We start from the raw sequence: 23821 nt of genomic DNA on the forward strand, positions 1-23821 counted from the left end.
GCTTTTTACAAAAAAAAATGAGTTTGATGGCTTTCATTACAGCTTTTTAAAACTATAAATTCAACCAGCCTAGTCTTCTCCCCCTCAACTTCCGAACCAGTTTAATCCTAGAGCTGTAACGCGACGGCATAGCGTGGGAAGGATTTCCAAGCCTATTTTTCTGCATGTGAACTTAGTTCGAAAGTACACTGCTAGTGTTTCGTATAAAATTTGCGAGTATGTATCATCGTGTGCCTAACTAGTTGCTCTTCCTGTTTCTTTCTTGTACCATTACACAAAGGTAACGAGAAGAAAGAAAAATGATAGAAAAGTTTCCATTCTTAACCGCCTTTTCGGGGGTAGGAAGATGACTTCTTTTTAATAGAAAAGGAAATTGTAGGTGCAACTCCGAAAAAAGCGTCGGAGTTTGACTATGGTGGTCTTTTCCCCTTTTCTCTTATTTGTGCCTAGATACCTATTGGTGTTTGAATGTGTGTTTGCGTGTCAGATGGTCTCGGTGCCTCGCTCTTCGCTCCTAATCTTCCAGTGCATTGTCAGTGCGAAAGTGGAAAAGGCAATGAATTCGAAGCTACGTCACAGCAGGACGCGCTTCGTTGGTGGGTTTTTGCGGGCAGAGGGGGGTTATCGCAGATAGCCTCCACGGTAGCCACCTCCACCCAACTGTGCGCCGCTGACCGCACGTTCCGTAGCCTTTTCGATGCTTCGGGAAACGCAACGGTAGCAGCACACGTACGCCAAACATCACTTGAACAGGATCCGCCTGAAGGCTCTCCGGAAGTCCTTGTTGAAGATGGTGTAGATGGCCGGGTTCAGAGCCGAGTTCATGTAACCCAACCAAAAGGCCAACGAGAAAGCAAAGTCCGGTATGTGACAGTCCTTGCAAACGGGCACCAATATGTAAAGGAAGAAAAATGGCAACCAGCAGGCAATAAAACTTCCCATAATTAACCCCAGAATCAGTGTAGCTCGCTTTTCCTTCTTCCGCGCTATCCGTCGCTTTTCTTTCTCCGGGTCCCGTGGCTTCGGCTTTGGCAGTGCAGGTTCCAGTTCGCTACAAGCGCTATCGTTCTGTTTGGCCGATATCGATATCGCTTGACCTCCCATCGCTGCCGGTCCCACCCCTGCGCAATTTCCCCTCGCATTATTGTTCTTATTACGACCCTTACCTACTCTCTTGCCGAAAATTGGTTGACACAGCCTAAACTTGAGCGGTTTCACCACCGCACACCTACTTATCACCCCCGAGTCGGAACTCGATGGATCAAATTCGCTAACCATATCGGTTTCGATCCCTACCGAAAGTGCTCTATTCCTAGCTAACCCCGGACTAATCACCGCCCCCGAACTGCTGGCCGCCGAACCGTTGTTCCCTCTCAGCAATGGCAGTGACGTTAGCCCGATCCCCGGTTTACCGACTTTGAGCGTATCCTTCATCTCCGCTACCGCAGCTGCATGGTCATGGTCGGCTGCTTCGCTTGTGGACATATCGGATGCGAAGTCGCACGTCACCGTCGGGATCGACATCTGCTGCGTTGGACCACCAGCTGCACCTCCCGCCAGCCCCCTCGGTGGAGGTTCAATCGTCGCTATCTGCTGCTGATGCTGGCCAGGATTGTTGGGGCCACTACTTAGGTTATTGTTGTTGTTGCTGTTGGCCGTGGCGTATTGGCCGTTTCCGTTGACGGATGACGCCGGAGCCACCGCAACGGCCGACATCGATGAGGCACTGGGAAGCGATGGCATCGGATTCGCTGGACGCGTGAAACTTGTGTCCTGCAGGGGAGTAGAAGAAAGAAAGGCGCACGTTAATTAATACTCATTTAACTCATATACTAATACGTAATTTTCAATGTACGGAAGGCAGAGATAATCTTTTCTTCAAGAAGCTAGAATGCTTTTCGTCTAGAAGCTGGAGACCTTTTTATCCAGAAGATGGAAATCTTCTCTTTCAGAAGCTGGAAAGCTTCTCCTTTAGAAGCTTGAAAGTTTCTCATTCAGAGGCTTTAAAGAGTCTCTTCCAGGAGCTGGGAAAATTATCTTTCCAAAGTAAGGAAGATTTTCTTCCAGAAGCTGGAAAGTTTCTTTTACTGAACCCGAAAAGCTTCTATTCCAAAAAATGCTTTCTTTCCAAAAGCTGAAAGCTCCAGAAGTTGAAAATCTTTTTCTCCAGAAGCTGTGAATCTACCTCTCTAAAAGCTAAAATGTTTCTTCTCCAGAAGCTGGGAAACTACCTCTCCAGAAGCTGAAAAGCTTCCTCTCCAGAAGCTGGAATGCTATCTCTCTGGAAGTAGGAAAGCTTCCCTCCAGAATCTGAAAAGCTTTCATTCCAGAAGCTGAAAATCTTCCACTACAAAAGCTGTAAAGGTCTTTCTCCATCAGAAGTTCTAGGGTTTCCTCTCCGGAAGCTGAAATGCTCCAGAAACTCCATGAGCTGAAAAGCTTCCAGCTATTTTCCACAACATTTTCAAAAACTCTTCCAAGCACTCCTCAAATAAACCTTCGTCAATATTTCTTGATGCTCTTAATAATACTCTTAAGGGTTGTTTTTAGGGGTGTTTACATATTGGCAATATATCATGCTTATTCCCGGAACAAATTTCTTGGCAAATTTTCAGTTTTCTATTTGAATTTTTGAACACGTATCACCCGTACTGGAAATCTAGGTGGTTGGAGGATTCGTTGGATAAACAATGACTTGCTTGGCTGAATGTTGTAAATTCCTCGAGAATGTAGTTGTTACGAATAGTTTTAAGATTAGCTGCGAGGTTATCGATTCTGTGATTCCGTTTACCTTCGTTCAACCGTCCTGATCTCTTGTAATGTTTCAAAGAATTATGATTGAACCTAACAGAGTTTTAAATTCCTAGAGGAGTTTCTCCAGGTGTTCCTTCAGTAGATCCTTTTGGTATTCCTCCTAGAATTTCTTTAAGGATTCCTCCAGAAGTAACTTTAAGCATTTCTCCAGAGGTTCCTCGTGAAATTAATTCAAATGTTAAACCAGAAATTCTTCAAGGTATTCCTCCCGAAATTCTAGAATAAATTCTTCAGTGATTTGTAAGATGATTTTTGCATGAGGTTCTTAATGAGATTCCTTCAAGAGTTCCTCCAGGAATTCATCCAGGAGTTTCTTCAGGTGTTCTTAAAAAAGTTCATCCAGGAATTCATCCAGGAGTTCTTTCAGGAATTCTTCCAGGAGTACTTACGTGAATTCTTTCAGGAGTTCCTTCAGGAAGTGATCCAAGAATTCCTTTAGGAGTTCCTTCAGGAAGTGATCCAAGAATTCCTTCAGGAGTTCCTTCAGAAATTCCTCCAGAAGTTTCTTTAGAATTACTTCAAGATTCATTCAAAGAATACCTCCAAGAGTTCCTTCAGTAATTCCTTCAAGAGTTGCTCTAGCAAATCCTTCAGGGATTGCTCCAGGAGTTTCAAAAGGATTCCTCCAGGAATTCATCCAGAAGTTCGCTCAGGAATTCCTGCAGAAGTTTTTTTTCAGGAATTCCTCCAGGAATCCTTTCAAAAGTTTCTTCAGGAATTCCTCCAAGAAAATCCTCCAAGAGTATCTTCAGGAATTCCTCCAAGAGTTCCTCCAGAAAATCCTCCAGGAGATTATTCAGGAAATCCTACAGGGTTTCCTTCCTCCTCCTGGAGTTTCTTCAATAATAACTCTAGGAAATCTTTCAGGAAATCTTCGAGGATTTAATTCTACGGAATTCCTCCATGAATTCCGTTATGAATTCCTTTAGGAATAACTCCAGAGTTCCAGGAATTTCTATAAGAATTCCTCCAGGTGGTCCTCCAGGATTTCCTGCAAGAGGAAATCCTTCAGGAATTGCTCCAGAAGCTTCTTACGGATACCTCCAGGAATTCCTCCAGTAGTTCTCTCAGGAATTTCTCCAGGAGTTCCTTCAGAAGTTTGTTCAGGAAAGTCCTCCAGGAGTACTTCCAGAAACTCCTCTAAAAGTTTCTTCAGAAATTCCTCGAGGAGATCTTCCAGGATGTCCTCCAGGGTTTTCTTCAAGAATTCCTCCTCTACCAAGTAGTTCTTTAGAAATTCCTGTAGGAGTTTCTTTCTTGGAGGTATGACTGTTTTGTTGATGTTTGAGGTTATGGCTTTCAGTCTTAAACAAAACTCAAAAACGGATTTTCGCTAACATCCGACGTTTCGGACTTTTCCTTGAAAAAAGCATAATACATGTGTCCGAAACGTCGGATGTAAGCAAAATCCGTTTTTGAGTTTTATTTAAGACTGAAAGCCATAACATCAAACAAATAGGAGTATCTCCAGAAATTCCTTCAGATATACCTTCAGGAGTTCCTTAAGGAATTCCTTTAGAAGTTCCTTCAGGAATTCTTCCGAAAGTTCCTTCATGAGATCCTCCAAGAATTCTTACAGAAGTTTCTCCAGGGATTCCTCCAAGAGTTCCTCCAGAAAGTGCTCCAAAAATTCCTTTAGCAATTTCATTAAGAGTTCCTTCAGAAGTTCCTCCAAAGATTTTTTTCAGAAATTCTACCAAGGGTTTCTTCAAGAACTCCTCCAGGTGCGTCGTCAGTAGTACCTCCAGGAGTTCCTCAACGAATTCCTTCAGAAGTTCCTTCAAGAATTTTTCCTAGAGTTCCTTCAGTCGTACCGTCAGAAGTTCATCGAAGAATACCCCAAAAAGTTTCTCCTGGAATTTCTCCAGGAATTCCTCCAGGTTTTCCTTCAAATATTTCTCCAGGAGTTCCTTCAGGGTTCTTTTAGGAATTTCTTTATGTGTTCCTACAGGAATTCCTTCAGAAGTTTCTTCAGGAATTCTTTCAGGAGTTCTTCCAGAAGTTACTCCATGAGTATCGCCAGCAATTTTCCAGGAGTTCTTTCAGTAATATCTTCAGGATTTCCTCAAGGAATTCTTGCAGGCGTTCCTACAGGATTTCATTCAGAAGTTCCTTCAGGAATTATTCTAAAAGTTCTTTCAGAAATTCCTCCAAGAGTATCTCCAATAATTCGTCCAGGAGTTTCTTCAACAATACCACCAAGAATTCTTTCAGGAATTTTTCTAGGAGTTACTTTAGGAATTCCTCCAAGGTTTTTTTTCTGGAATTCCTCCAGGATCTCCTTTAGAAATTTCTTCATGAGTTCCTCCAGGAGTTCCTTCGAGAATTCCTCTAGGAGTTCTTACAGGAATTTCTTCAGAAGTTCTTTCAGGAATTCCTCCAGGAGTATCTATGGTCATTCGTCCAGAAGCTCCTTCAGTAATACTTTCAGGAATTCTTTAAGGAATTTATCTAGGAGTTGCTTCAGGAATTCCTCCAGGAGTTTCTCCAGGAATTTCAGGAATTCCTCCAGGAGTTCCTTCAAATACAACGCCAAATATATCTCCAGAAGTTCCTCCATAGATTCTTCCTACAGTTTTTCCAGGGATTCCTACAGGAGTTCCTTCAGGAATTACTCCAGAAATATTTTCTGGATTCCTCCAGGAGTTCCTCGAAGAATTCCTAAAGGAGTTCTTCTAGAGATCCCCAAGGAAGGAATTTTGTTGGTATCTCTTTGAGGATTCCTTCTAGTAGTTCAGTCAGGGATTCCTCCTGAAGTTTCTTCAGTAATTATTCCAGGATTTCCTTCAAGAATACATCTAGGAGCTCTTTCAGGGATTCCTCTTCCTGAAGTTTCTTCAGAGGTTCCTACGGGAGCTCCTTCAGGGATTTCACCAGGAATTCTTTCAGGGATTCCTCCAAGAGTTCCTGTAGGGATTGCTTCATGAGTTTTTTTTTTCATGGATTTCTGGAGGAGTTCCTTCAGGGATTCCATTAAAATTTTCACCTTAAATTGCTTTGGGAACCTTTTAACGAACTTCATCAAATTTGTTTCCGGAATATCCTGGAGAAATCCGTGAAGGAATATTTCCATTGACTCGAACAGGGACTCATCCACAAATTTAGCAAGATATTTCTCAGGGAACTCCCCCAAGAATTTTTTCATGTACTTCTCCGGAATATCCTCCAGATATTCCTTCATTTATTCCTGTATGATATCCTCGAAGATTTCCTGATGTAATGTGGGGAGGAAATCCTGAACAAACCCCTGAAAAAATTGAGGAGAAAAATCTGGATGAATTCCTGTCGGAATAGGAAGAAAAATCCAGATAAATTACTGAAAACCCCGTTGTGAAATGCGTTAAAAATCCTTTTAAGAATTCATAGAAAAATCCCTAAAAAAAAACTGCAAAAAAAATCTAGGAAAATCCCTGAATTAATCAGTGGAAGCATTTCTCTAGGAATCTTTTGCTGAATGTTTTGAGGAACCCCTTGAACAATCCTGGAATATCCTGGAAAAATAACTGGAGGAGGAAACCTTTGGAGAATATGCCATAAAAGTTCCACTAGGCTTTCCACCGGGAACCTCTTAACGAATCTGTTCAAATATTCTTCCGGAAAATCCTGGAGAAATACCTGAAGGCTGAAGGCCATAACCTACAACGACACTCTCGTAGGAATCCTTGAAGTCTTCGAGGAATCCTTTCCACGATACAAAAGGGATTCATCCAGACATAGCGCAAGTTATTTCTCAGGGAACTATTCCGGGAATTCCTCCGAGTAGTGCTTCGAGAAATCCTTCAGATATTTCTTTAGGAATTTCTACAAGGTAGGAGGGAGGATTTCTTCAGGATTTTTTCCTTGAGGTAAAGAAGTAAAGAAAACTCTTGCATTCTCCGACGAAAATCTGTCCACTTATTCCTTCAAACAATCCTCCAAATATTTCTCGCTAAGGATTCTTCCGTATATTTCTCCAGATTTTCGTCAGAGAAAGCCAGAGTTTTCTTTACCTTTTTACCTCAAGGATACCTTAGAAAAATGCTAATGAAATCCTCCCTCCAACTTTGTAGAAATTCGAATTACTGAAGAAATTGGAAGAATTGTTGAAGAAATTCGGAAAAATACTCCTTGAATATTATTAGAAAAATCTCTAGAATAATCACTGGAATACCCAGACAACCAGAATGTACGTATAATGAAATGCGATGCTATGTGTGCAAAGTTTCACTTATAAGATGTCGTGAAAAGGCCTTATACGTACAATAGTGGAGGGGATATACATGCATATTTTATATGATGAAAAACAGCATGCTATGCGAGTGTGTAGATTTTATTTCGAACTAATATGAACTCCTAAGCGACTTTATATATGATAACAAAATTTATTTGCCATTTATTCCAGCTGCTACGGATTAATCCGATTTACTTTGTACGAGTATACGGGATGAAACGAGATGTACATATGAACTCATAAAATTGCATTTTATGCGAGAAAACTCATCGATGACACGATTTAATCGACCATTTAGTACATCCGCACTTTATATGAGTAAACGGCTTCGTTCGTAAATTGTTATGCGACTTCTGGTTGTCTAGGTAGTTTCTGTATGAATTTGTGAATATGTGCTAGCAGGAATTTCTTGATTCTGAAATATCCTGTAGGAATCTCTGAAAGAATTCTTGGATGAATCTTTAAGTTGGAAATCCCTGAATAATATGCTATAGAAGATTCTGGAGGAGGGAATCTCTTGAGAATATCCTGAAGGAATATTTAAAGGAATTCCAACAAGATTACTGAGTAACTGCAAAAATATCTAGCATAATTACTGGAGAATTTTCAGGAGGAAATAATACTCAAAAAATTCTTTTCAGATATTTCCGGAGGAACCACTGAAGAAATCCCATCAGGCATCATGGTCAAGAAAATCTTTGAAGAATATCATGGTTGAATACTTGGAGTAATTCCAGGAGGAATACTGGTAGGAATCTTGATGGAATTAATAGGCGAAGTCTTGAAGGAATCACTGGAGAAATTACTGGCGATATCACCGTCGCAATTCTTCAAGGAATCTCTGAAGCAAATCTTGAATAATATTCTGGAGGATTTGTCAGAAGATATACTTAAGGAATCTCTGGAGGTAGTCCTGATGGCATAATTAAAGAAAGAAACTCCTGCATTAATCTCTGAAGTGACTCCTTTGAAAATCGAGGAGGAATTCTTAGAGGAATCCTGCGTGGAATTCTAAGAGGAATCCCCAGCGGAATTTCTTGATGAACTTCCAGAAGAATCATCGTAAAAAAAATCTTGTAAGAATGCTTGAAAGAAATTGTCTAACAATCTTTGAAGAAATTTTCGCTTAAATTCCCGAAAGAATCCACAAAAAATAAGATCGATCTCTGTAGAAATTCCTCGATGGAATAAGAAAATTTACCAATCAGGAATTCCCGAAGAAATTGCTGTGCTCTTCCGGGCACTGGAAAGCTTATCTTCCAGAAACTGAAAAGCTTTTTGACGTAGGACTACGTCTTTGTTTTCTATATTGGGGTGCACTTTAACAGTACGGAAAATGAGACATGTAACGAAATTAGGGGAGATTTTGAACGTTAATAACTCAGTTGTTTATGAACCAATTATTATTATTTTAGTATTATTCGATCAGAAATATATCTACGCATCGTTAGTAATATATCCGATAAGTGAATTTTGTTGTTAAACTATTGAAAATTTGATAAATGTTGACCCCTTTCTTATCCAACCAATCACGTTCGAGCATTTTTCGACGGTATCGCTTCCCACTATAAAAGCAAACGGGTCCCTGCTTCTTCCCTCAGTCTTCTTTTTGCGGTCGGACTGTGAACACGATCGGGCGAGTCATTCTCGCTTTGCTTTTGCACCCGCGTCACAGTCCAATTTGTGTCGTCGGAAGAGGAAGACGCAAGATTGGTTTGCGGCGGCGATGACGATGGCTTGGGCGCTTCTCCGAGCGGGGGACTACTGCCGCTCGGAGAAGCGACCAAGCCATCGTCATCGCCGCCGCAAATTTATTCGCGCTCCTAGATTTCGACTCGTGATAAATAAATTCAGCATCGGTGGTCAAGAACCAAGCCCGTTAGGAGCCAATTACCAGATGCCCCCAGAGTTGCTGATCCGAGGAGCTGCTGCTAATCGAGCGTCGGACAAGTGAAATCGCTCAAGATTTCAAGAGTGAGCATCGTTTCCAGATTTCGACTTGTGCCCGGGGATTCAATACCCGTTGCTGTTGTGCGCCATCCACGTAACGAACCATTCAGCTGGTTCGTCGTATAAGCAAATTCCCCGTTTGACCATGGCAATCAACTGATAACATCCCGTAGTGCTATTTATCTGTAACCGTATCGAGGCTAAGAAAGCCATCGGCCCTTGTCAGGGCCATCAAATTTGTGGAAAATAGTTGAAGGAATAATATTTCCGACCCTTTTACATCTTATATTCCTCAATCAATCTCGCAGCATCGTACAAAATTAAATTTGTTATGAATAATTGATGGCACGTCAATTTGAGACTATTCGTGGACGCTGCTGCAGTGCTGTCGGGGTAAGTGCTCAACATTTCACAACGATTGTAAACTAGAGTGAAATTTCTGACAGTGTCTTTGATTTGCCATATTTTATGAGAACACTTCGATTACGAAAATGATCACATGTAATAAAATTGCGACATGTTTAGAATGCTTTTGAAAAGAAATGCCCATTGAACAATTTTCATAATTTTGGCACCATGGATCAGAAATTTACCTTCATATTGAAGAAAACTTTTGATTATCAATAGCGAACTATTGAATATTTAGTAATTGTCAACCCTTTCATTCATATTCGACCAATTTCTCACGCATTATCATTTTTCGCAATTATCAAGTAATTCTAAGTTCAACTCATTATTGGCACATCCGAAGCTGATCCGAAGAGAAAAGAGCAGCGAATCAAGCGTCGGACTTGTGAAATCGCTCAAGATTTCAAGAGTGAGCATCGTTTCCAGATTTCGCCTTGTGCCCGGTGATCCACTACCCGTTGCTGTTGTGCGCCATCCACGGACCATGGCAATCAACTGATCAATCCCGCAGTGCTATTTATCTGTGACCGCATCGAGGCTAAGAAAGCCATCGGCCCTTGTCAGGACCATCAAATTTGTGGAAAAGAGTTGAAATAATAATATTTCCGACCTTATTACATCTTATATTCCTCAATCAATCTCACAGTTTCATACAAAATTTAATTTGTCATGAATAATTGATGGCACGACAATTTGAGAATATTCTTGGCCGCTGCTGCTGTGCCGTCGCCGTCAACATTTCACAACGATTGTAAAGAAATTATCATTGAACAATTTTCATCATTTTGGCACCCATTAATCAGAAATTCACCTTCATACTAAAGAAATTTATTGATTATCAATAGCTAACTAGAGAATATTAAGTAAATGTCAAGCATTCTAACTATTCATATTTGATCAATTTCTCACGCATTATCATTTTTCGCAATTTTCAAGTAATTCTAAGCCCAACACATTATTGGCACATACCCATTTTCCAGATTGGTCGACTAGAAGAGAAGAGCACGAATGGGAGGAGCATCATCTGCTAATATAAGGGTTTAAAGCATGCTTCCTTCTTTGGATTCGGTTTCATTCCATTTTCGCTTTCGAGCTGGTAAGAGCTCCCCGAACCTGCTTAGCGAGGAGCACCTCGTAGCCAGAAGCCTGCTGAGCTGTTGATCAGCATCTGGTTTATGAGATTTCGGCTCGTGATAAACTCATCTGTGGTGCAGTCAAGAATCAAGCCCGTTGGGCATCATTACTACTTTTATTAGACAAATCGAGCGTCCGGCTTGTGGTATCGCTCAAGATTTCAAACCTAGGCTACGTTTTCAGATTTCGACTTCAGCCGTGTGATCTAATAGCTGTTGCCGATGTGTGCCATCCACACCACGAAACATTCAACTGGTTCGTCTTATAAGCAGAGAACTTATACAAATTCCTACACTTGCGTTGGGGATTCTTCGTTTAACCATGGCAATCAACTGATAACATCCTGTAGTGCGATTCATCTATGACAGCATCCGAGCTAACAAAGCCTTTGGCTTTTTTTTTCAGGGCCACCAAATGTGTGTAAGAGAGTTAACAGAGTAATATTTCCGACTTTATTTATCACATTGCCAAGCAATGAGTAATATTTCTCTCAAACCATAAGATCAACAAAGCGATGACTGAAGCTTTCAATATAATCCTTGAATAACATCCTATCGACACATTGCTGTTAAATATTCTTTAATTAGAATTACTTAGATTTTGCTTCAGCATACTGAACAAGCCTCAATCACTACTGTTCTTTCCAGTGCTACCATATATTTCATAGGAGGTTAAAATGATCATACAACCTGAAGTGAAATTTCACATTTTCATAGATAAATATGACGAATTCATCGAATAAAGATAAAGTATATTTGGGACATGATTAAACGTACACTTGGCTGCAAATCGTTATATGCATAAATATTTACGAAAGTTTCGAGCACTGAAAACAGTATGAAGTCAAAACGAGCAACAAGAACGACATCAAATTCAGTTAAATTAACCATCGTGGTCCTACGTCACCAGTTCGTACAACCCCATAGGGATGTATCCTTATAGTTTTTCTAGAGAATATGAAGCTTTTCTTCTAGAGGCTTGGAAGCTTCTTTTCCAGAGGCTGGAAAGCTTCCATTCCACAGATTAGAAGAGAAGGCTTCTCTTTCAAAGGCTGGGAAGCTTCTCTTTCAGAGGCTTAAAAGCTTCTTATTAAGAGGCTGGAAAGCTTCTTTCTATAGCCTCTTCTAGAAGCTGGAAAACTTCTTTTCCAAAGGCAGGTAAACATATCTTCCAGAACCTGGAAAGCTTCTTTTCTTAATGCTTGAAAGCTTCTCCTTCAGAGGCTGGAAAGCTTCTCTTCCAGAAGTGGGAAATCCTTTCTTCCAGAGACTGGAAAGCTTCTCTTCCAAAGCCTGGGTAGCTTCTCTTCCGAAGGTTGGAAAGCTTATTGTCCAGAGGCTGGATAGTTTTTTTTTTCAGTGGCTGGAAAGCTTCTCTTCCAGTGGTTTCCAGATGATGGATAGTTTTTCTTCCATAGGCTGGAATGCTTTTTTTTTCCAGAGGCTAGAAGGATTTTCTTCCAGAAGCTGGTAATATGGAAGCTTTTCTCCCAGAGGCTGGAACGTTTACATTCTAGAGACTAGGGAGCTTCTCTTCCAGAGGCAGGAAACCTTCTCTTCCACTGACTGGAAAACTTTTCTTCCAGAGGCTGGGAAGTTTATCTTCTGGAGCCTATAAAAATACATATCACATAGTTCAAAGTGTATTTTCATTGTTTGCATCCATACACATCTAAAAAAAATCGCAGTATCCTGTGAAATAAATCACCGAATTTGAACTGTAAACAATAAAAATACAGATTTTTCTGTGAAATCTACTATTTTACCGACATAATCCGTGAAATCAACTATTTTACCGGAGAAAATCGGTGAAATCTATGATTTTACCAGAAAAAATCCGTGAAACAAAGAATTTAACTGTAACCTTGTGAAATACTAACGAACAGTTCGGTAAAAGCATTATTTTCACCGAACTTCTGTGAAATCGTTGTGACAGCCGCTCTAGCATGCATGAGCTTCCTTTTGTACATCATTTTACAAGCAGTGAAAGCTAGCTTAGTGGTAGCAAGCCTGCTTCCTGATCGGTAGGTCGGGAGTTCGATTCCCGGTCGAATCATTTTCTTTTTTTTGTTTATGATTTTGTTCAACGATCCAGACAGATTGTTCGGTGATTTTTCTCCGAACCTTCAGCTGTTGTGTACACACTTAAAAAAAATCGGATTACGGTGAAATTTCATCGTAATCTCAACCGCTGAAGGTTCGGTGAAAAATCACCGAACAATCTGTAAAATCGTTGAACAAAATCACAAAGAAAAACAAGAAAATGATTCCACCGGGAATCGAACTCCCGACCTACCGATCAGGAAGCAGGCTTGCTATCACTAAGCTAGCTTTCACTGCTTATAACTGATGTGCAAAAACTGAAACAAAAGGAAGCTCATGCCTGCCAAAGCGGCTGTCACAACGATTTCACAGAAGTTCGGTGAAAATAATGCTTTTACCAAACTGTTCGTTAGTATTTCACAGGGTTACAGTAAAATTGTTTGTTTCACGGATGTTTTCCGGTAAAATAGTAGATTTCACCGATTTTCTCCGGTAAAATAGTAGATTTCACAGGAAAATCTGTTTTTTTATTGTTTACAGTTCAAATTCGGTGATTTATTTCACAGGATACTGCGATTTTTTTTAAGTGTGTATTATTTGTTTTGGGATTGGAAGTTAATTAAATCAATATAATAATTAATGTACTAAATATTTCCATACACTCTAAATATTTATTCAACTATAATCCACAAAACAACTTTCAGTCACCCGAGCCGTAAATCTAGTAATACCCGAATCAAAATTGCTAATTGAAATATTTCCCCAATGAATAAATCAAGCTCCTCCCCTTCTTCACACATACATCCAATCACACATGCCAAAGCTCATTCGGCACCTACCTGTTCGCTGGGCGGTTTGAGCGGCTTCTTCCGGATCCCCCGCCGTGCCCTGGCCTTCGCCGCGTAGTAGATCCTAATGTAGACGAACACCATGATGCAGCTGGGAATGTAGAACGATCCGAGCGCCGAGTACAGCACGTAGCCAATGTCTTGACTCAACTGCAAAGAAACGAGAAAGTAGAAAAAAAAGTTAGAAAGCGAAACGTTAGAAAATCACTTCCAGCAAATTGAGAAATGGCGACCAAGGTTCACTTGGTTGGTTGGAGAGTACGACGAATGGCCATTAGTTTTCGGGGCAATTGAAAATAGGAATATGGATGACTGGCAGGGATTTTCTGGCAAGCAGTTCAAGCGACACTTAATTTTATTAATCTTTTCGTTATTTTCCGCTTGCTTGGGAGAAGCAGTGTGCTCTCAGAAGGGATAATTGGTACCGTAAAACGAGGTGACTTTGATAGTGATAGATTTCACAACTTACTTGATGTAATGAAAATATTTATGTTGATCAATTTAGCAAAACGATTATGAAAGTACTGAGTATTAGTATGACACTTCATGTTTGAGTAATTTGCGATGGAATCAAGAATAAGCAGGTGAAAACAACTCACTTGTGAAAATTTTGAACTGATAAGGTAAATGAAATGTAACATGCTGTAAACAAAATGTTAAAAAGTTTAATTAAGTTTTACTGAATTAGGATGACATTGCCTAACACAGAACACCTAGATATAAAAAAATAATGTTATGTTTGAAATGATACAAATAAAAGATTTGAAACTAAATAAACTTTATTCCAAAACGCGTTCAAATTTTCCCCGTTTCACTATACACTTGAATCTGATCGGTTCGTTCGCTTATGACTGTTCGGCATTTCGAGATTTTATTTGCTAAAAGTGGAGTCAGCAGCTACTGTGTGCATCGTACACAGCAAAAGTGGCAGTTAAACTGCTATTTGATGCCGGGACTCTCAGGCAGCATGGCAATTTCGGACATACCGAAGGAGACCGGGCGGGGCGAATGCTGCGAGAAAACTTCAGTCCAACCAGCACTTTTGCTCTAATTGTCTTAATTTGCTAGAATTAATTTTCATTTTCCTCGATGTAATTTATTAGCCGGGCGATCGTAAACTAGCTGGTGCAGCTCAGTAGTTCAAGGTGGCTCGTGCAGCAGTAGCGACAGCCTGGCTGTATTGCACTGTAGCTGTTGGGGTTGTGAATCTGTTCAAGTGCGAAACATAGTTTATCGTGAAAGAGCGCAGAAGGTTGGGCTGGGTGTGCACTCAAATATGGCATGCGTCTATATTTAAGACATTTTTAAACCAAAAGTTCAAACAACAATTCTGAGCATTAATTGACTATCTATCTTAAAAATGTTTCGAAAACCACAAAACCAAAGCGATGTTATGCCATACTTGTTCTTCCGACACCTATGCAATCTGCGTGGAATTGCAAAAATATAATGGAATATATGGTCTGAATTTGAGGATCAAATACGTACAACAGCATGTCCTTCTCAATCTTCTAATTGGTCAAATAGATCATTAGTTCACAGAAACTCCCATAAACTTTCATTTGGGTGTTGTAAATCACAACGCAGTCCAGGGGACTGGCGAAACTGTAATGTGATTAATGGTTGGACTCGCTCATGGCTAGGAAAACCCCACCGAAGCGTTAGCCTTTTCCAATGGATAAAAGTTTGTGATTTATAAATTTGTTGATAATGTTTTACGCTGGCGATAGTTCAGTCTTAGTTTCAATTATGATTATCCGTTTGAACGTCGTGATATTTGTATTTTTTTTTTCTTTGAGGATGTTAGTCGTTTAAGTCGAAGAACGGTCATGTTTTGAATTAAAGGCGTGAATTATGAGTTTGAGAGTCGATGGATAATTTGCAGATATAGCTGCCCAATATAATATGTACAACGTCAGCTCAGACCGAATGTTGAAACTTTCGGATACACGCGCAGCTATTGTGAAATATCAAGCTGCGAATCCCACTGATCGAATATATATTTGTAAACGAAATATTCTCGACTTCTCAGGGCATAGAGCATCTAAATGCTTGAAATTCTTCTTCTTTTTGGCATTACGTCCTCACTGGGACAGAGACTGCTTATCAGCTAAGTGTTCAATGAGCACTTCCACAGTTATTAACTGAGAGCTTTCTATGCCAAAGTTGTCATTTTCGCATTCGTATATCGTGTGGCAGGTACGATGACACTTCATGCCCAGGGAAGTCAAGGAAACTCACATTACAAAAAGATCCTGGATCAACCGAGAATCGAATTCAGATACCTTCTGCTTTGCTTTGTAGCCACGGATTCTAACCGCTCGGCTAAGGAAGGCCCCAAGGATATAAAATTGAGCATTTAAGCAAGTTATAACTTCTGATCCACATGGGATAAACAATTTGAAAAGTTGTTAAGGTTTTAGCAAAGCTTTTTCAGCAAGCAAGCCGGTAGTGAATAACATCTGATACATATTTTAGTGATTCAGGTATGATTTGCTTTATGTGCGAGTTGTCTAGGCCTCAATTATTCACTCATATCCAAGTTATTCAAAATTGATTCACATCATATGCAAGTGATTCGTGTCAGATTCATTTCATATTCAAGTAACTAAGGATTGATTAATCTCAATGGGACACACAAAATGGGCTACGTCATTGCATGAATTTACTTAGTCGGCGCCAAAATTAACGCCGAAGACAGATTATAAGAGAAAATAAAAAAAAATTGCATTGGAAGATTGAATTTTCAAATTATTAGAAATAAGAATAAATTATTAGAAATACAGGTCGGACTCGATTATCTGGAGACTCGATTATGCGGTGACTTGATTATCCGGGATTCGATTATTCGGAATTTTAGATTTATTATCCGGAATTTATTTCTGGATGTTCTTGTTTTTCAGTTTTATGCATAAATTTAAGATAATTTAGTATTGCAGAATACAATATGAATGATTTAGCAGTTTTGGACGTAGATAAGAAAAGGGGGTGTTTGAAAAAATGTATTTTTTGTGAACGCCGATCAAAATTTTTCATTTCTTCTCAAGACCCCTAATGTTCCTAGAAATAATTTCTGGCTACGCCACTGTATCATATATATAAAACAACGAAAAAAGATAATATTAAAGTTTATCGCAGATTTTATTTTTTTTAGCGATAAAAATCTATACTTCGAATAATCGAGTCCGACCTGTAATTCCTAAATACTTTACAAATCATACTGTCGGGTGACTAACGATCTCAAATGGAAGCCTTGTAGAAACAGTTTGTAGCGCAACACAAAGCCACGAACATAACTTTTTCTGAACAAATTAGGGGTCATGCACAAATTATGTCACGCTACAAGGGGGGGGGGCAAGCATGACGAGCCTTACAAAACCTTTAGAAGACTCATACAAAAATGGTGCTAAAGGGGGGGGGGGGGTCCAAAAAGTTGAAATTTAGCGTGACATAATTTGTGTACTACCCCTTAAACCGATAAAACAGTTTAAATTTTTATACTCCTTTCCGGCAATTGAGGAATCGTAACTTGTTTTTTATTATTCACCGTCGTAATAATTATGCAAAATTTTCTCCTCTAAACCGAATGATGAGTTTATACAATCAACATTGCGAAACAATAGACTTAACAATGTCGCGTAGTAACCTAAGAATATACTTTAACTCTGTAAGATATAGCAGTATAAAGATTTAAGTGTTAACATGTAGTCTACTTTGATTGACGATAATAAATAAATAGAATGAATGCCATAAACTTCCTGTTGATGAACTGCTGCCCATCAACCCAAAAAAGAAAAAAAACGATGAGATTGAAATGGGCTGTAAAAAAAATCTATGTTCTAAAACACAAGAATGCAGGTTTGACATTTCGTTGTCAACATAACTAATTTCCTTCACCACTAAGCTTGCTTTGATCAAGCCATAAAATGTATAGTGCATGCAAGAAATGTCATAAGGGGGAGATTCAAAATTTTTGGCAGGCTAACGTAAAAAGCTGGATACTGTAACTATTCGAAAAATTCATTTCCAATCCATAGCAAACTGTATAAATTTCCACGAGAACGCCTCGTTTACTATCAACGACGTCCTATCCCAGCAGCAATCTCTATCCCAGTTGGGACGTAAATTCAGATAAAAGAAGACGTGTTACTCCCTAAAAACAAAATTAATATATGAGAATGTTTATCAATAATCGTTTTCTCATAATTGCTAAGCTCATGACTATATAGCTGATAGCTGTATCTTCGTTCCAAATATAGCTCTATCTTCCCCGAACATTATTCAGCAAAGAAACCAACCCAAAATCGTTTCTCGCATTTGCACGGTTTATTGTTTCAAAGAACGACTACCGACTAAATTCTTTCATCAGATCCGTTCCGCGAAAGCTTTGGCTTCCGGTGGCAAAGACGTCTGACATGAAAATCTCCGTCGAAACACGAATCTCTTGGAAAGGCGGCAAAATCACCGATGGCAGGTGGTTTTATGAGCCCAATGCCAGTTAGTTATGGAGCTTTTCTTTATCATGCATGTTCATAATAACGAAAAACAGCGGTCCTTTGACACCGCAAAACGATTTCCCCAGCCCTCAAGTTTTCACATCCAGTTGAACCACTTGACGGTCCCGAAAACAAAGACGTTCAAATGCAATTTCTTTCGAAAGATGGAATTTTCGAAAATAAAAATGCCTTTAAAATATTTCAACACTGCGCTTAGACTAATTCCTATCAATTAAAGTAAAACTTACAAATAATCAGAAATTATTAGCATCCCTACCACTTGGATGGGGTGGGAAAATTTAGGAAAACTTGGAGGCTCACCCCCTTCTTTCCATTCGGTGTCACTTACACTCCTTTGCTTCTGGCCTCTTTTCTTGAAGAAGTACGGAAAACTCAGTCTTGTTTCGTCAAGCTTCGCTGCCGGAATTCGATTTCCCACGACACAGAGCCACTTCGAACCGATTGGGCTCAGGTGGCTTTCGTGTGACATGGACGTGTTGTCTTATACTTCTTCTTGGTATTACGTCAGCGCTGGGAAAAACCTGTTTCTCACCTTAGTGTTCTCATGAGCACTTCCACAGTTATTAAAAAAAAATCTTGGGCCAACCTGGAATCGAACCCAGAATCGGCATGCTATAGCTGTAGACTCTACCACTAGACTAAAAAGACCCCCGTGTTGTCGTGGTATATCCGCCTTTGCAACCCAAAAGCAGTGGTGTGGGCAATGCAAACGAAGGTAAACGAGGATGACTATAATTTGGCATTTTGTTTGCTCCGAAATGGGGATAAACGTTCGTTGTTCAACAAGGTGCGGTTCTGAATAGACCACAGAAGCTCGTGAATCTACGCAGCAAGCAAATCTCCGGCAGACAGACAGTGGAATATTCTGAGCCAAACGTGTTGAAATGGCTGCCGAAGGTGGGAGGCCGGCTTTGTATACGTTGAAGCATTGTTGGCAAACGAAAACGATGAACATTGAAGCGTAATCCTACACAGCTACTCTACTCTTCAGCTCGATGGCGAAATCGGAGACGGATGTCTTTCACTCACATCTACCCATAGGTTTAAGGGCTTGTCAGGGCGACGACATACAGGGACAAATATTATCATCTTTCACCGATTGTACAGCTATGTAGGACGTTTGTATGGGAATGAATAGTAGAATTCTGGTCTGGTAGCGCAATGATGCCACGCAAGCAGAGAATAAACGTGAGGTACGATGGTTGAGGTAAACATTGTGAATGTGTGAAATGGAAAAAAGTGAAATCAGAAGATTTAAACCCTAATAGAGCGAGTAGGAAAGCCTAAATTTGTGCCAACGAATTAATTAAGGCAGATTGTTGGATTCAGATTTGGATCAGATGATATTAGTGTACTCCAGATTAGGGTACAAGATATTTATTCAGGCTTGAAACGATTAAATGCTACAAAAACTGCAGGATTCTAGTTTTTTTTTACAAATAAGCTTGCTGTTGAATTAAAAGAGCTATTTAGCTGTTGAATGTGTCACTTAAATCGAACGAATTATCCAAAATTTGTAAAAAAAAATCCTTGTACTAGTTTACAAATCATGAAAGAAAGCTGGTATCCATAGTTATCATAAAATTGGTAAAAGTAGTTCTTCAAGTATTCTGAAGGTATCTGAAGCAATTGGTAATAGAAAATTGGTTGGGCGATTAAAGAACAGATTAACAATTATCATACATTGAATGCAATGGATCATGGTTACCATGTAGAAATTCGGCATACTCTTTAAGTTAGAAAAAAATAGAATACACGATTAATCCTTCAAATGAAGACAGTCAAATTTAAAAAATCTGCAATACATAGTGAGATATATTGAAAATAAATAAAAAAATTTGGGTGGGTAATGTCTGTTACATTATCGCGGGGTTGACGTAGGACTACTATCGACACAACTTCAATCAATTCTGGGTCAGACTCCAATAACAGGTGATAGGATGCTTGATGATGATGATAGGTGCTGTGATTGTGAGCTTTTTCAGAGTTTCGGAATTCTAAATAAAATACTTTAAAAAATCCGTGGGGGTTGTGTACAAGACACGACCGCATGACGTTTACTACGCCATGTGATTTGCTGAATTTAAGTCAATTCTGGACAAACATTTGAAAAGGGCCCGAAAGGTCTTGAGCCTTAGCGTTAGCGTTAGCGTAGTTACGGTATACTTCGTAGATTGGATACTAGCAACATTCATGTTTCTTTTTAATAATCTCATCCTGACTACTTTCAAGAACAATTCAGGGGAGTATACCTTGTTCAAATCATAAACAAGAAAACTAAAAGCATGAATATAGCTATACCCGGCCACGCCCGCCCATCTTTACCGTAACTTGGGATAGGGGAAGGAAATGTTGATGTAGCACTTACTTAATGAGAGGCCACCGACTCAGCGACACCCTCATAAGTGCTACGGAGTTGGAGGTTGGGGAAGGTATATTGTCAGGATTCGCCTAGAAAGCTGGTGATAGACCATAAATACTTGTTGTTTAAGCGTTTTCAAATTAATCTTTTGAATGCCGGGAATCAAAAGAGAAAACAATAGCTTATTTATAGTATAAATAGTATTTCGCGAAATGCTTGTCAATTGTGCAGTAATATTTTTGCTCAATAACCAGTAAAAAGCAAAACCGATCCCTCCAGGGTCATCAGATTGTATAAAATAACGATACGCGTAAAAAAAATCTCCGGCGACAAAAACACGCGCGAAACCGTGAGCTAAATCTATCGGACGACGCAAAACCGAACTGTCCTGCTTGGGCTTCACGAAGCACTACCCCGGCCCAAAAGGTCTTGAGCCTTTTTCAGAAACGTTGCTGTTGAGCCTTTTTTAGCCCGCCCACGCAATTGGTGAGCGTGATCGTGTTGAATTGGGCTCAACAGCGTCTTGCAAAGCCAATGTTTACCAATGTCGATGTGCCCTTTTGAAATGTTTGTCCAGAATTGTCATAATTGCAACCTTCCGTTAGTTATAATTCAGAATGTAATGTTTTGCGAATTTAAGAACAGTGAGCAGCTCTCCGTTCGGAGAAGTGCCTCAGTCTTCGATATCGCCATCGCCACCTTAAATTTCCATTTGCCGTATTGTCAATTCTTCTTTTGCTTGGCATAACGTTCTCACTGGGATAGAGCCTGCTTCTCAGCTTAGTGTTCTTATGAGCACTTCCACAGTTATTAACTGAGAGCTTTCTTTGCCAAAGTTGCCATTTTCGCGCATTCGTACATCGTGTGGCAGGTATGATGAGACTTAATGCCCAGGGAAGTCAATGAAATTCCAATTACGAAAAGATCCTAGACCGATCGGGTATCGAACTCAGACACCTGCAGCATGGCTTTGCTTTGTAGCCGCGGACTCTAACCACTCGGATAAGAAAGGCACCTATTGGCAATTGTCAATTACACAGCGTAACAAAAATTACATGCTTGCGTGCCTCAAGGATCAAATTATGTGTCTCGAGTAGATTTGAGTTTGCTAAATCAGATGCTGTTCTCAGAAATATTCCAGCACGTCGCAATTTTTTGCTACAGGTCGCCAAAGTTGTATAAAACATTGATTTCATTTATGTTTACATGAAATTTAAGTATAATTTATCAAACATTTTTGTGATCTAATTTACCCAGCATGCAAAATAGGACTTTAACTTTCATTTCAGACATACTCTGGACATTGACATTGTTTCTCATATATGGCAAAATGGAGTAATTTTCTAAACTATCAAAAAAAAGCTGTTGTGCATAGAAACTGTTATGAATTTTGTTCATAAGTATTGTTATACACATGAAGTTTGAATTCTGTGGCAAATTAAGCAAATAAATTTCCATACAAGCTGGCATACTTACATGCAAGTTAGCTGAAATAGTAAAATTTTGCATTTTCAACAGCCAATATCTTGAAAACTAGACGTGCTATGATGTTTCTGAAAACGACAATGGATTCATCAACCCTTTATTATGTAAGTAGCGGTATTTTGGTGCTTGAGATAAAAACGTGTTCCGCAGTGTTATTCATAACAAATCAGATATTGTATGATGCTACAAGAAGAACCAAGAGATTATAGCAAGTATGTGGCAAATACATTAGGAAACATTACACAATTGACTCTTTAGTACACATTTGTTGGCCCTGACAAGGGCCGATTGAACGGTGAAATTCGAGTAACACGGACATATATTTCTACAGCGCACATGTTGGAATCCTCCTCGTCCGATGAGGTTAACGGTGTCGATGACGATGGGCGCTTCTACGAGCGGTTTTGGCTGATTTTCTTCAGTCATCTCGTATAAATCTTGCGTTGGCGCACCGATTCCTGCAGGGCCAATCCTGGAAGCGCGAGTCAATATAGACATCTTGCGTGATTTCACAATCCGCTCGCTGGATTCGCAGCAGCATAATGATCAAGAGTTCGGTGGTACAGGTAGCGAGGAGCTGATCAGGTTCGGCGGAAGTTTTACCAGCTCGAAAATGGAATGAAGTCGAATTCGACGAAAAAGTTTAACCCCTAGAATCGCAGATGATTATCCTCCTTTTCGTATTCATCGCTTTCTGGCCTGAGAAAAAGGGCTATATGAAACTGATGTCTTGGCAAGGGATGCGCAAAATGAGAATTATTCTGTTATTGCATCCCGACGGCACTGCAGCAAACATCCTTAAATTGCCGTAATGTCAATTTTTCGTAATAAAACAGATATTGTATGATGCTACGAGATTAATTAAGAGGTTATTGCAAGCATGTGGTAAACAAATAATTAAATATGTCACAAATAACGCCTTAGTACACATTTTTGGCCTTGAAAAGGGCCGATTGAATTGTTGAATTCGAGTAACACGGATACATTTTGATGGTGCATAGGTTGAAATCGTCCTCGCCCTATGAAATTTGTGATGGCGGCTTCTTTGAAACATGGTGGGATTTTGTTTGGGAACTGCCTTCCTTTTCTCGGATGCCAGGCACAACTACAGTTTCCCGGTATTTCACTTCACTTTTGCCAATCTTGCAATCTTGCCGACATCGCAGTTGTAGTTTCCTCCGATGTATTTCTCGATCACCTGCAGGGAGGACCCGTTCCGTTCGTTTAGGGCTGCGATGGTGGCCACAACCATCATCATCCTGTGGACTGCTTCCTATACGTCTTATTGGCGGCGGCAGCGGTGATGGATTTGGCTTCGGACGGCATTTTCTCTCGGTCGGTCGACGGTTTGTTTGATTTGAGCAAAGCAAGACAAACGTGGGGGTCCTTCGCTATCGATGTCTGTGCCTGAGAAGCACGCTCGGTCAGAGCAATCCGATCTGTTGCCTGCTGAGATGCGATCCTAGCAGAGAGTGAAAAGCAAAAGTTATAAACGTTTAAAATATTTTATGCCAACGTAACGCACTTGGTTTTGAAATTCCAATTTCACTCCTGTATAGAGAAGAAAGACGTAATCCTACGTCAAAAGCTCACAAACAGAGGCAATCGTATTTGCCTTGGGGTGTTCAATATACACGTTGGGGGGTATGCCAGGATTTTTCCTTTCCGAATTAACAACTTAACGAATTAACTTCCAGAACTCTCTTGGATTGCTTCGTAACTTGCCACATCCCCCGGGGCACCTGGAACCTACTATAAAGTGGTTATGGCAGCCGGTGATGCTGGAAATGCTTCGGAAAGCATAACCTTTGAAAATCATGAAGTTTGATGCCCATATTGATATGGTTCCGGATATGTTCCTAATTGACCACTTCCTCCAGGGCACCTGGAACGTTCTATAGAGTGGTCTGTGCATCTAATGGTTCTGAATACGCTGCAGGAAACATCATTTTTAGGTTGGTGTCCGCTTGGGTATAGCTCCGGATAATATTTACATGATTGGAAATACAAACATGACTGACCATGCTTTCCGGAACCAGTTTTACGGAAAT

General features: G+C 40.0%; 1 protein-coding gene across 1 annotated transcript; it reads right to left on the minus strand.

Annotated features, from left to right (window-relative positions):
- Positions 1–252: 252 nt before the first annotated feature.
- LOC5564406 (tyramine/octopamine receptor) lies at positions 253–23028 on the minus strand. The gene is made up of 3 exons (XM_021838552.1): positions 22903–23028; positions 13398–13556; positions 253–1773 (listed from the first exon to the last, which is right to left on the minus strand). Exons 1-3 carry the CDS (start codon positions 23026–23028, stop codon positions 742–744), a joined length of 1317 nt encoding a protein of 438 aa, XP_021694244.1. The 3' UTR covers positions 253–741.
- Between the last annotated feature and the right edge of the window lie 793 nt (positions 23029–23821).

The sequence above is a fragment of the Aedes aegypti genome, chromosome 1, assembly GCF_002204515.2.
Source record: "Aedes aegypti strain LVP_AGWG chromosome 1, AaegL5.0 Primary Assembly, whole genome shotgun sequence".
Classification (NCBI taxonomy): Eukaryota; Metazoa; Arthropoda; class Insecta; order Diptera; family Culicidae; genus Aedes; species Aedes aegypti.